The 12,349-nt window shown below is 35.1% G+C and overlaps 1 protein-coding gene across 1 annotated transcript in view; it reads right to left on the reverse strand.

Annotated features, from left to right (window-relative positions):
• LOC135846459 (hemicentin-2-like) overlaps positions 1 to 12,349 on the reverse strand; it is a 360,089-nt gene that overhangs the window by 81,631 nt on the left and 266,109 nt on the right. Inside the window, exon 4 of the mRNA XM_065365557.1 lies at positions 2,015 to 2,170. Within this exon, the coding sequence (XP_065221629.1) occupies positions 2,015 to 2,170 (156 nt within the window). The remainder of the gene's footprint in view (positions 1 to 2,014; positions 2,171 to 12,349) is intronic.

Below are 12,349 nucleotides of genomic sequence, written 5' to 3' on the forward strand. Positions count from 1 at the left end.
TCAGTAAACATTTAAAAATATGATCTTTATTTGAAGGGAGAAAAATTTTTCAATGACCTTGATAAAATTATTCACTTTTCCATAGTTTGGAGCTGTCGATGTTATGTCAATGTGAAAGTCAATGGTCCACAAATACATCGACACTAACATCCACCAAATTTTCAAAGATTTCTCAAATTTGAAAAATTAAGTTGATATTGTGGATGTATTTGTTGATGTCAAATTTCACATCAACATTAACATCGACATGTTGTCGACATGAAAATATTGTATTAGTTTAGTACTCTTAGATAACCTATTGCACCTTTCAGTATAAAGAGTTTAATGTTCAACTATACTGAATATGGGCTTTCTGTCTGTACTTCTCGGAAGTGGCCTCTGCGTCGATGCTGATTTCACTTTCAGCATGAGCAATGGCCACCTAAGTGTGTAAGAGAAAATGATTTTTGGAAAAAAATTTCAATTTCAAAACTAAAATTTAACAACTTTGCGTAGCTGGAAGTCGATGTAGATTTTGATGCCAATGTCGATCCATCCACATCCGTCACATTTGGATCCCACATGTCGATGTAAATGCCGATCAACATTGGTCGACAATTACATCAACAATTGGCTCGACACAAAGTCGAAATTCACATCGACATGTGGCATCCAAAAGTGACAGATGTGGATGGGTCGACATTCACATCAAAATTAGCATGGTCATTGTTGTACGGGCCCCTCCCTCTTTTAAAAAAGAAAAGGAGAAGGAACTTCAATTCAATTATATGCAGTATGACATATCATTTGTCAGGTTTTATGAGATTCTGAGCTCGAATATATCGGCTTATTTTTTCGATTCAACTTTCACATCCCTCAACATAAGGTTCCCTCCCCCCCCCCAAGATTCAAAAATGAAAAAAAAAGTGAAAATTTTCTCTCACAGCAACTCAATTTGGCCTAAAAATGAAAAAAAAAAAAACAAGATAATATTGCGTGGTAGGTTTTTGAGTACACTAAGTTCGAATGTAGACTTCGTTTTTTGAACCAGCCCTCATCAACTCCCTTCACAGACTCTTCACTGTGGTACAAAAATTTGAGAATTTGTATTGTTTTGGTGATTAGGTATGTATATCGTATGCAATTAAAAAATATAACCTTTTTAGCTCCACATTGACCATTTAACCATATCAGGTGCACTATAGGTTATAATAGGTATACGAGCATCATCAGGGGTTGTATGTATCTATTGTATGTACTTGGCCACTATAATATAGATAGAGGTAGGTACATTGCACATGTGCGCGCTATAAATTCTAAATGTTTAAATAATAAAGATATTTTCCACGCTAAATAATCGTTCAATTTATTCCATTAGAAAATGCGATCGTAAAAATGATCATTAATTTTTGCATCAGGTATGCGAATTTTTACTCCAAATACCATAATGTTACGTTAAGGTTGGTCGTGAATTAGAAATTATTACGACAATATATACATATGACGAGGAAGCCTTTTACTCGTGTAAGTAATAATACGTTGTATCTCTGTATTCATACATTGTAGACGTACTTATAATAATGGCTTTCACGTGAAACTGGCAGAAGATTATTGCAAATATGGTTCAATATGTGCATATTTTTTTTTTTTACACAATGTAGGTATATGAGTATTATGAAGAAGCCAAGGAAGAAGGGGTCGAATATTTACATGTTCAATGTATCTAGTCTACATTATGCACGATATAGGTAGGTACCTATGAACGAATATATACAATATACTTAGCAAAGTACCTAATTAAGATGAGCGAACAGAGGGAGGGGTCGATTTGAGGTCGATCCATATTTGGATAAATTTATTTTTTGGCTCATTAAAAAATTACGAGAATTTAGGTGATATGTAAGTATTTTATTAGAAGTGAAAAAGGGATCAGGGGATTTTGGGTGATTTTTCCATTTCTCATTGTCTACGATTTTAAATTATTACACAACGTAACCTATTTCTGAACAGTGATACATTGAATTGGAACACTTACCAATAAATTTAGAATGATCGAAATTTTCATATTTCGATACATCGGCCGATTCGTTAAACGTCCAAATGAGATTCTGCTCGCTGTTGGCCAACGGTAAAGCTTCGGGTTCACTGGGCGTGGAATCGTCGTTAGTTTGATTTAATTCGACGGTGATTCCTGTAAGCAAAATATACATACATGCATAATACGTACGTTTAGGTATTGTATTGTACGAGTAACTTAGCTTGTTTATGTAAACACAAAACACACTAGCGAGATGTGATGCTAAAATTACATTATATACGTTATTAGTAATTTTCAATTTGAATTTAGTAACGAATCTCGAGGCAGCCGGTATCGATATCCCGTATAAAGAGTCCACGTTTATTAAATTTGTCACATACTATGCGCACGAGAGGGTAGCCGAAGGGTGAAGGGAGAAGGTAATGAGGATACGAGTATGTGAGAGCAAGATTGGTAAATAGGTAGCAGAGGAGGAAATGGTTATAAATTGTTTCATATGCGGTATGTAGTGCCATAAAGGTATGCAGGATAGAGGTTTAGATATAGACAACTTTATACTTGTGTATGTGCTGTTTGTGCATTTTCTTGTAGGTACTACAAATATAAGCCATGGTAACTGCTAACGTATAATAACATACCCTAGGAATGGATTCTCGCACCCCTTCACTTCCACCTTGTTATCTTCCGATAACCGGAATATTTACCACACGTTAATAATAGTATTAATGCAAAAATCGAACTCGACGAGTGAATTTTAAACGAACTATATCTAGAGCAACATCCCAGTTGTATCGTTGTCGATGTCAAGCAGCCAGCATCAAGTTTCCATTGCATCTACTCGTACTTACTAAAACGTGCTCAGTTGGAATAAAATTTTCTCTATCATATAAAAAGATTCTTGGTACGAAGATGCAAGAAAGGAGAAAAAAAATAATCGTAATAAGGTATTACTATTCCGCAAGTGATGAAAAGTGTTGTTATCTTGCGTTAAATCTACTCGTAATCCGTTAAAATTCCATTGTTACGGTTTCGAATTCTCGGCTCTCATCGCGAGCAGCCGGCAAATCGCTTATGCAAATTTATCACCATTTATGTATTGCATTAAATAGACACCGATTTCGTGAACGGGATGCTAATAATTTATAAATTCAGCCTTCGCTGCCGGCGAGGCGGATGCTGTTGTTTTAATTCTATTACTGTATTAAAATGTGCATGGATGAGAGGGTGGGCTGGAGGGGGTATGGAGGGAAGATAAACCAGTGTGGGTGGGTGTGTTGTCTGTGTACTCGGGGTTGTATAGCTGTGCGTTTATTCCAAAGAATAATATTGCACTTTGCACGAAATGTCCTCCAGATACGAATTTTACACTACAAACCCGACCTTATACAGTAGCAAGATCTTTATTTATGATTTTGGAATATCGTTTGGAATGTTGAATGCGAAAGTTGGATAATTTTTTGGTAAAATTGGTAGATTTTTCTCAGTTTTTAAGAGGGGAGTGAGTTTTTGATTCAGAATTTGAGCTAACTACGTTTTTAGCATGGGTAAATTTTCTAGTGAATGAAACAAGTGCCCAGATCATTGAAGGTGAGATGAAATGTCTATTTTTTGATATTTCTTGACTAATCCAGCATTTTTTTCAAGAGTAAAAATTGAGATTTTTTTGACAATTTTTCAGAATTCTTCAATTTAACTTCAGGTTTTTATTGTACCTTTAATTTGTTATCGAACAAGGTTGTAATCCAATTGCATTTCTGGCAGGTTGATCTACATAAGTAAGTACCTACATCAAAACTACGAGTGAATGTAAGCAGTTTAAGAACGAATTAAATTGAATCATATCACTTTACTTCACTTCGTGTTCCATTCTTGGCTCATCTCTCTTACCATCTCCTACGGTTTGAATACACTGTACAAGATTTTAAAACCTTATAGGTGTATTTGCGCTGCAATGTTGAAAAGTAAGTAAGAACAGAATTTTTCACTTAATACGTCAAACTTCTCTGCGACTTCGAGCGAGGTAACTTTCAACAGATACTAGAAAATCGCATCTTATTCCGTTTTTCACCCCTCTCCCTCGCATTAGCTTTAAACTTACACCCAGGAAAAAATTGTCGTAGAAAAGTGCGAAAGAATTTTTATTTTCTCAACATCGTGTTACTTAATACACTGTCAGCTCTTTGTGGGTATCCTAATTGTACCATGATGTGTTTGAAAATAGGAAAAAATATGTACATTGTGATGCATATTTATGTGGCTGCGAATTCAAAAAAAAATCACAAAGTTTTTAATTTGCAAATTTTTTATATGTATTAGTCCAATCAAAATAGCGGAAAAAAATGGGTGAACCCAGACATAATTCCGACCAAAAGTTTTGGTGAATATTACAGGGTGGTGTACTGAATAACATACTAAAATCCCTCGCCCTTACTCCTGGAGTTAACAGTGGATCAACGCCCCCAAAAATCAGTTTTTTTGTCAAAAACTTCTAAAAAATATCAATTTTTTTGAGTAAAATGAGCTAATGATTATTTCATTTCCGCTTAAATATCCATCAAATGAGCTATCGACCAACTCCCTAGCGCCAAGAGGGTGGTGCTAAGACCCCTCAAAGTATAGTTGAAATTTAGGAGGGGGCTGAGGAGTCCGGAGGGGATGTGCGAGTGTAGCGGAAAATCTGGCGTAATATTCGTGCTCAGCAGTATCGAATCGTAAGAAAATCACACGAAAATCATCAAAGTAAGTTTATTTCTAAAATCTTAAAAATTGAGGGATGGCTGGATGGGGATGAGTAAGGAACTAAATACCAGGTATGGAAATACGCCATTTTTGTTTATGGATTTCATAGTTTTGACGGTGATGTGATTTTTTCATTTCAGTCATATAATGAAATGGAATCACAAAAATGGTGGGAAAATGTCTATTTTGCGTACCTATTAAAATGAATATGACGTAAAAAAATAACGTAAATTGGCAGTATTATTAATAAATTGAGAACTTGAAAATTTTTTTCTATAACCAAAGATGGCGTATTTCCATATCTGGTATTTAGTTCCTTAGGGTTGAGGGGTCCGGAGGGGCCGTATGGGTGTAAAACAAAATCTAACGTCATATTCGTGCTCAGTGATATCGAATCATAAGAAAACGACACTAAAATCATCGAAGTAAGTTTATTTTTAAAATCTTTGAAATTAAAGTTGGGGACTGAGGGGTCCAGAGGGGCTGTGTGAGTGCAAAACAAAATCTGACGTCATATTTGTGCTCAGCGGTATCGAATCATAAGAAAACGACACCTTCTACTCATTGATATTCATGTTTCACAAAATTCCAAAATCACCCCCACCCCCCCCCCCCTAAGACACATTTTTTTCACTTTTCAGCACGGCGCACCAAAAAAAAAATTTCGAAAGAAGTACATGATGTTTGGGAGTCAAAAATACATCCAAAAAACGTGTTTATAAAATTGTACCTCACAATCTTGATTGTTACAAATGCATAAAAAAAAATTTTAAAAACGCCGTTTTGAGGGGTAAATATGAGGGGAGGGGGTTGAAAATTTTGTGGGGATACCTACTATACATAACTTCCAGAAAAATTTTCAAAATCAGTTACAGTGGGACTGAGAAAAGTGTTATTGAAATTTCAGAAAAGGGGAGGGGGTCCCCAAAAAGGGGAGGGGGTATGGATCTGAAATTTTTCACGCAAAAGTTTCTCCATCGTACCCACCTTCCATGCTGATATCAACTCGAAAGCTTTCGGGGACCATTTCCCCCCTCTTAGGCGCCTATAGCCTTTATGTATTTTTCAGGAAACTCCCCTTTTTTGAATGGTTCTAGCCCCACCCCCTTGGGGGTAGAAGGACAGTTGTTGATATAACACTAGATAGGAAATTTGACGTAGAATACAAAAATAAAGCTATTTTCGATGTAAAATCAGCTCCTCGCGAGAAAATTGCGAAAAACTGTGCTAAGGGGCACAAAATGTGGGTCTGGGGGGAGAAGCACCACACGGATTTAGGGTGGGTTTTAGTATGTCATTTAGGACATCATCCTGAGCATTTTGGCGCAAAAAAAATTTGTCCCCAATTTATTCCAGGTTGAGTTCTCATGAGCTAATTTGACTAGATTATTAATAGTTTAACCATTTTTATGGTGATTTGTGACAAATTTTTATGGTAGGTATTTTTTTGTTTTTCCAGTAATTTTTTGATCATTTGAGTAGTTTTTTTTTCTAATTTGCCCAAATTTTATAGTTTTTAGTAGTTTTTAAGCGTGTTAATGTCGTCTTCAATATGTTTAAACCCACTTTTACAAGTTTGCTTCAGTGTTACCAACTGAAATTATTTCATGTTGATTTTGAAATTTTAATGAACCTTTTTGTAGTTTTTATAGAGGTTTTCATTCTATTTTATGATATTAATTCGTTTTTCAGCCATTTTCAATCATCTACAAAATGAGCACATCTTACGCTTGGATTCAGTCTCAAAAAGGAGCCACTTTGATTAGCATTCATTTGTTAATTGGGTACCCACCAACCTATAGGTTATGTTCTATTTTACTCATATTTTTTTGATGATGATGAGAGGTTTATTACTTGGGTCAGTCCTTTTTAGACTATAATTCACACAAAGTTCCACATTTTTTTCAAACTTTTTCAACTTTTAAAATGTTTTACAAATTTTGCAGTTTTTTTTCAAATTTACTCGAATTTTTTATTTTTAAAATTTTTGAAAACATTTCAAAATGTTATTTTCAATCTTTCAATTTGAAAATTGTTACAAACTTTTCTCAAATTTTTTCCACTTTAAAAATTTATTTACCATGATTGTTAAATTTTTTCAACAATTTTGATTTTCAATATTTTTTCAAAATTTTTCCATTTACTAAATTTTTACTGAAATTTCATCAAGTTTTTCGGTTCCTTATGCTTTGGGTACGTAATTCTCAGTGATTTCTATGTTGGTTTTACGATTCATACTGACACATTTGGTAGGTAAGTATGCATTGTGTAATTTTTGCAAAATTTCGTGGCGATCTATAAACTCCGAGCTCACAAGAATATCATTACAATCAATTTTCATAACATGTCATTTGATTTATATTTTTTTTAGAAACACAATGGTAGGTACATAGAACAAAAATAATAGGTAGAAAAAATATGGAAACCGGAAGATGAGGCTCTTCAAACAAGGCAACAATACAAATAATGAATATCGAAATTGAAAAGAATCACGCGATAGATTTTCGGATCCGGAGCTTTTTCAAACGTTTTTGTGTAAATATTTTATAAGATTCCCACACCCACATTATACTACCTATATTAATATACATGATTCACGTTGCAGTGCTGAAAGCAGCATTTTATTTTATTAAGATAAATAAAGGGAACCGCGAATTAAATATGACAGTAGGTATGATGAAAAAAGAAAAACGCCACGTGTACATTATTGTAAGTGCAATTCCAGCATGGTTAGTTTTCAGCATGTTTTTATTGCTTTTAGTTCATTAGGTATATGTGTCATTCCGTAGGTAAAGGGCCCATTTGGTCGTTTCTATTTATCGAGATAATTGTGTTTTTAGTGAAACAGTTGAAAAAATCGAAAATCGAGGTTTTGATGGATTTCAATGTAGAACATATCCGACTATCTCTTGTCGAAGTATCAAGGCCGCAGGTGCGCCCCAAGCAGAGAAAAACGGAACTTAAGTTTTTCTATAAAGGGCCCATTTGGTCGTTTTTTCTTTTTAGCAGTAAATTTGCTTCCAAAAAAATACCCTACAAATTATACTGCACCTAGTTGCCAGTGGCAACATGTATACCATTCAAAAACACGTTTTACGTTGGTGTAGCGGTAGCCCTGTGACACTGAAAACGGATTGCGGAGCAGGAAATCCGGGTTCGAGTCGCACCCGGGGAAGAAATTTTTTGAAAATTTTTTTTCACGATTTTTATTTTTACAAGTTGAATTTTGACAGAAAATGTAATTTAATCATTTTTTTCTGCTTTTGAACAGAGTAATGAATTTTTATGCAAAATTTAAATTTATTAATCATTGTTTTTCAGGCTTAAAATACTCATAAACATGAAAATATTGAGTAAAAAAAATCGCAATTGCAAGTGGGTAGTAATATTTGACATCAGAAACAATAATCTTCAATTTTAGGTATGAAGATTTTCGGATTACGTGAAATTTCAGCTTTTTTCAGAAAAAAAACTTTGAAGGCAATTTTCTCAAAAGTTGAGTTTTTCAAATTTTTAGTTCTGGATTTTTTTTGGAGGTTTTTTTTGCACTTTTTGGGCTTCTATCCAGCTCATATGATTGCTCCGGAGGTCTACTTTACCCCCCCACCCCTAACTCAATATCGACCAAATGGGCCCTTTACCTGCGGAATGACACATATGGTTTTGAGAAAAAGTTCGGTGCATATTTTTAATTTTTAGGTAGGTACTCTGCTTCTTATCTCCGTAATCGGAGCAATAATAATGTTAAAGGTACCCATTTTGGCATTTTATAAATTTAGAAGCACTTCAAATTCAAATTAAATCATTCACTTAGCTATACGATATAGTAATTTTAATTCGATTTTACGACGTAGCCCTAATTTTAGTTTATTACAATACACGTATTTTATTATTCAATTTTCTTATTAAAGTTTTTTTTCCAATACCTAATTTTACACTGTTGGTAATTTTAAAGCTGCGTGACGATTTTTAAGTCTCGCATAAAAAGTATATACTGGCAACGTGCTATAAAAATGGTAAAATTGCCTCACGATGAAGACAAAGATAACATTGGTATCCAGCGCAGTGGTTTTAATGTGCCAAAAAAAGAGAGAAAAAAGGATAAGGATACCGCCTCTAATAAAAATATGAGAAGGAAAATGATAATGAAAATAAAAATAAGGCAAAGTAAAAGCATGGTAGTGGATACCTAGAGTAGAATAAAAATGAAAAAAAAAAAAGAAAAATAGAATGAAAGTCACATAATTCATAAACGGTAGTTAAAACGTCAATAAAGTTTGCGCTTTGCTGATAGGTTGTAAATTATGGCTTCATGAAGCCGCAACCTTCTCTCTCTTTATCTTGTCTGTAATAATCAAATTTTAAATCCGGCGCACACGGCCGTAAAAATATAAATCATCGTATTTTCCATTTAGGGCTTTATATGTATAAATTTTCAAACTTGAGATGGTCATTGAGGATGGAACAGATTTTTTGGTACCGTGTATAACGACCAAGTGGTTTGTAACGAATAAATCAAGTGGAAAGATTTTTCTCTTCTTGGGTTCTTGCCCTTCTTCCCCCCCCCCACCACCCATCCATCTACCTATCATGTCTCGAGCTTTTCGATAACTTTATGTTCGATATTATGTTGTGTAACTATATAGCAAAGGGGTAAATTTTGTTTAGAAATTGCTTCTTTTTTTGGGTGTTGTAATGGGAAATGCCGAATTTCATTTTCATGTGCTTCGAATTATATACAAAAATCGCTATTTCTCTATCTCTCTAAATGACTTGTCTTTTCTTGGACGATGCCATTTGAGGTGGATGTTCTCTTTAGAACTAAACTACTCGTATATTTCCAGCTGCCTCTTTTTTTTTTTCAATACTGTTCGGTACGAAAACTCGACGTCTAACTGACGAACAAAAAAGTCGGTAGTATTTTTGAAAAATAAGCTTTCATTACGAAAAGAAACGAAATTTGGAGAAAAAAACGCACAAGTTCGTTGTGTTGCCGTTGAAAAGAACAAACTTAACGACTTACGGATCGCGCAAATATTTGAAAGATAGCGTTTCACCAGAGAGAGTCCATAAAGGCGGCCATTATAGCGAGCTTTTTGTCTATTTCTAAAATAGCTTAGACAATAAGCTCAGCGTGTGTAAGACTGTGTAAGGAGTATACGGTATCATCATCATCATCTTTACCCGGGTATCTTATTTTATCGGTATCGAGATATCGAGGTCTGCTACAGCCAACGACGAAGACGACGTCCACTTAAAACAAATTTTCACTCGTGATTGAATCTATTCGTACGAATTGTCAGTTTTTCCCTTATATAGAGTTGGTCGGTTGTCTTTTTTTTCAATATCGAGCCCAGGCCGCCTTTATCTTGTTTAGGTATTTTTCTTACGTCTCCGGATATACTCGCAGGATATTCTTTAACGACGAATTTGAGTGAGAGTCTTGATTTTTTCCTTCTTTCTTGCGCGTAACTTATTCTTTCTTTTACTCTCCTAATTCACGGGTGATTTATTCTTTACGATGGAAATTACACTAGGTTCGAGATCTGTGTCGACGTAGTAATATGACTCCTACTACGGTGATCCGAATCGAGCTATAGCTGATGGTCAAATTGCTGCTGTTATCGCCGGAGTGGTGAAATTTTCCAAAATTATTACTCTATTTTCTCTCGACAATGTGCTCTTTGACGGCATCGTTTATGTATCTATATGCGATTACCTATATCCTTGAAAAGATTACTTTGGGTAGAATGTGTTGCCTAGTTACATGGTAAAGTACCTATACTCGTTTTTGAAGACCAACCGTGGTCTTGCGAGCTATAAGCGGAGAAAAAGTTTTAATATGTATAGAGAGATGAGTTGAACACCGAGCAGCTCATGCATGTAACGAAATTCAGTGTCGTCGTCTGTATAGATAGGGTATGATACGTAGCTAAGCTGTACCTACCTATCGAATATATATGTACATAATGCTGCGAAAGTAACCCGAGTGATTGATTTTTAATACTTTTAAAACTATACGATATTAGATGGTCGCATCGAGTCGTTACGTTGATGTCTCTGGTGATACGTTTAAATTGAAGTAGGTACCTACCTATTGTACCTATCGTATAGTTTATGGTGGTCCATTTTGATGGAAATTGATTTGAAAATATAGGTATCTAAATTATGTTCGAATTTAATTCCTCCTAATTAACTTTTAATCAAAATCATAATTTATGTTTTTGTTTGTTCGCAGATGGCCAGGATTACTTTTTTAACGGAATTCTACAAACAGCAATGAAAACTTTTCAACGTAATTACCAAGTATAATTACCAAAATTTTCACTCGTATAATTTTTAAAATGCATTGCCAACCATATGAAGCATTTCAATTTAATTTCATGGAAAATTTGAGGTCGGTCATAATGCCTACTTGCACCTCTCTCCCCCTCCCCAAATTAAATTACCTACCAAAAATCCTAACATAATTATAGGTTTTTAATGAAGATACTGAATCAGAATTTAGCCTTATACATTATTTTCTTGCTGCCCCCTATAATTAGCTCCAGCCTGCTATCCTCCCTCTGATTTCATTTATTCTTTTGTCGTTGATCTTGAATCCCATTTGTTCTATTCGCGCTTCTCTCATTATTTCTTCTGCATACACATTGAACAACCTAGGTGAGAGGAGGCATTTGCCTCACACCTCACTTTATACCACATCAATTTTCCAAGTACCCAATTTCAATCTTGATGTTAGTACTCTGCTCCCAGTAGGTACAGGTTCTTGATTATTCACAGGTCTTTGTTATCAATAATGTATTTTTTTAGGATCTCCATCATCTTCTCATGGTTGACACAATCAAATGCTTTATTTATTTTCATAATCAACAAAGCAAGCAATGATTTCCCTATTTGCATTCAGTACTCTTTGAATATGTCTCTCGGTGGCATATAGTAGGTAGAGCCGCGGACCTCCGTTCACAAGGTACCTGGTTCAAACCCAGCTACAGAGGCAAGCTTGTGCGTGTAATTAAAAATCGTTCGTGCAATTATCAACATTACACGCCAAGTACCGGGGGACTACCAGTTTAGCCGAGCTAACAGATGATGCACGCCATCTGTTGGCAGAAGCAGAATCAAAAAGCTGAAACTTGTTCAAGTGTCTATCGAGGTCAACACTGAGGAGCTCAGGGTCTCTAAACTACCCGGCTAGCTCCAAGGTGCTTCTGTAGATGTCACTAGAAAGCAATGGGAAACTACTAGTGGAAGCTCGAAACAACGTCGATTCCCCAGAATAATCGCAGTGGCAATAGGCATTCACCTCACCCTGTTAGGGTACCACAAAAATGCGATTTCCAATGTCCTGTAAAGGACAAGGAACCACGACGACGACGACTCTTTGAATGATCACTTTCAGCAGGGTGATATTGCATCTCACATCCCTTTTTTCGCTACTAACCCATATTGCATTTTGCTCAGATTTTCATCTTATCTTCTTTTCAATTATTCTGGCATTTATGATGGTGAGTAGTAGCTTCAGTGAGTGGCTCATTAATGCGATGGTTCTATATTCAGAGCATTTCTGCAAGTTATTGTTTTTTAGTATTG

The sequence above is a fragment of the Planococcus citri genome, chromosome 5 (genome assembly GCF_950023065.1).
Source record: "Planococcus citri chromosome 5, ihPlaCitr1.1, whole genome shotgun sequence".
Classification (NCBI taxonomy): Eukaryota; Metazoa; Arthropoda; class Insecta; order Hemiptera; family Pseudococcidae; genus Planococcus; species Planococcus citri.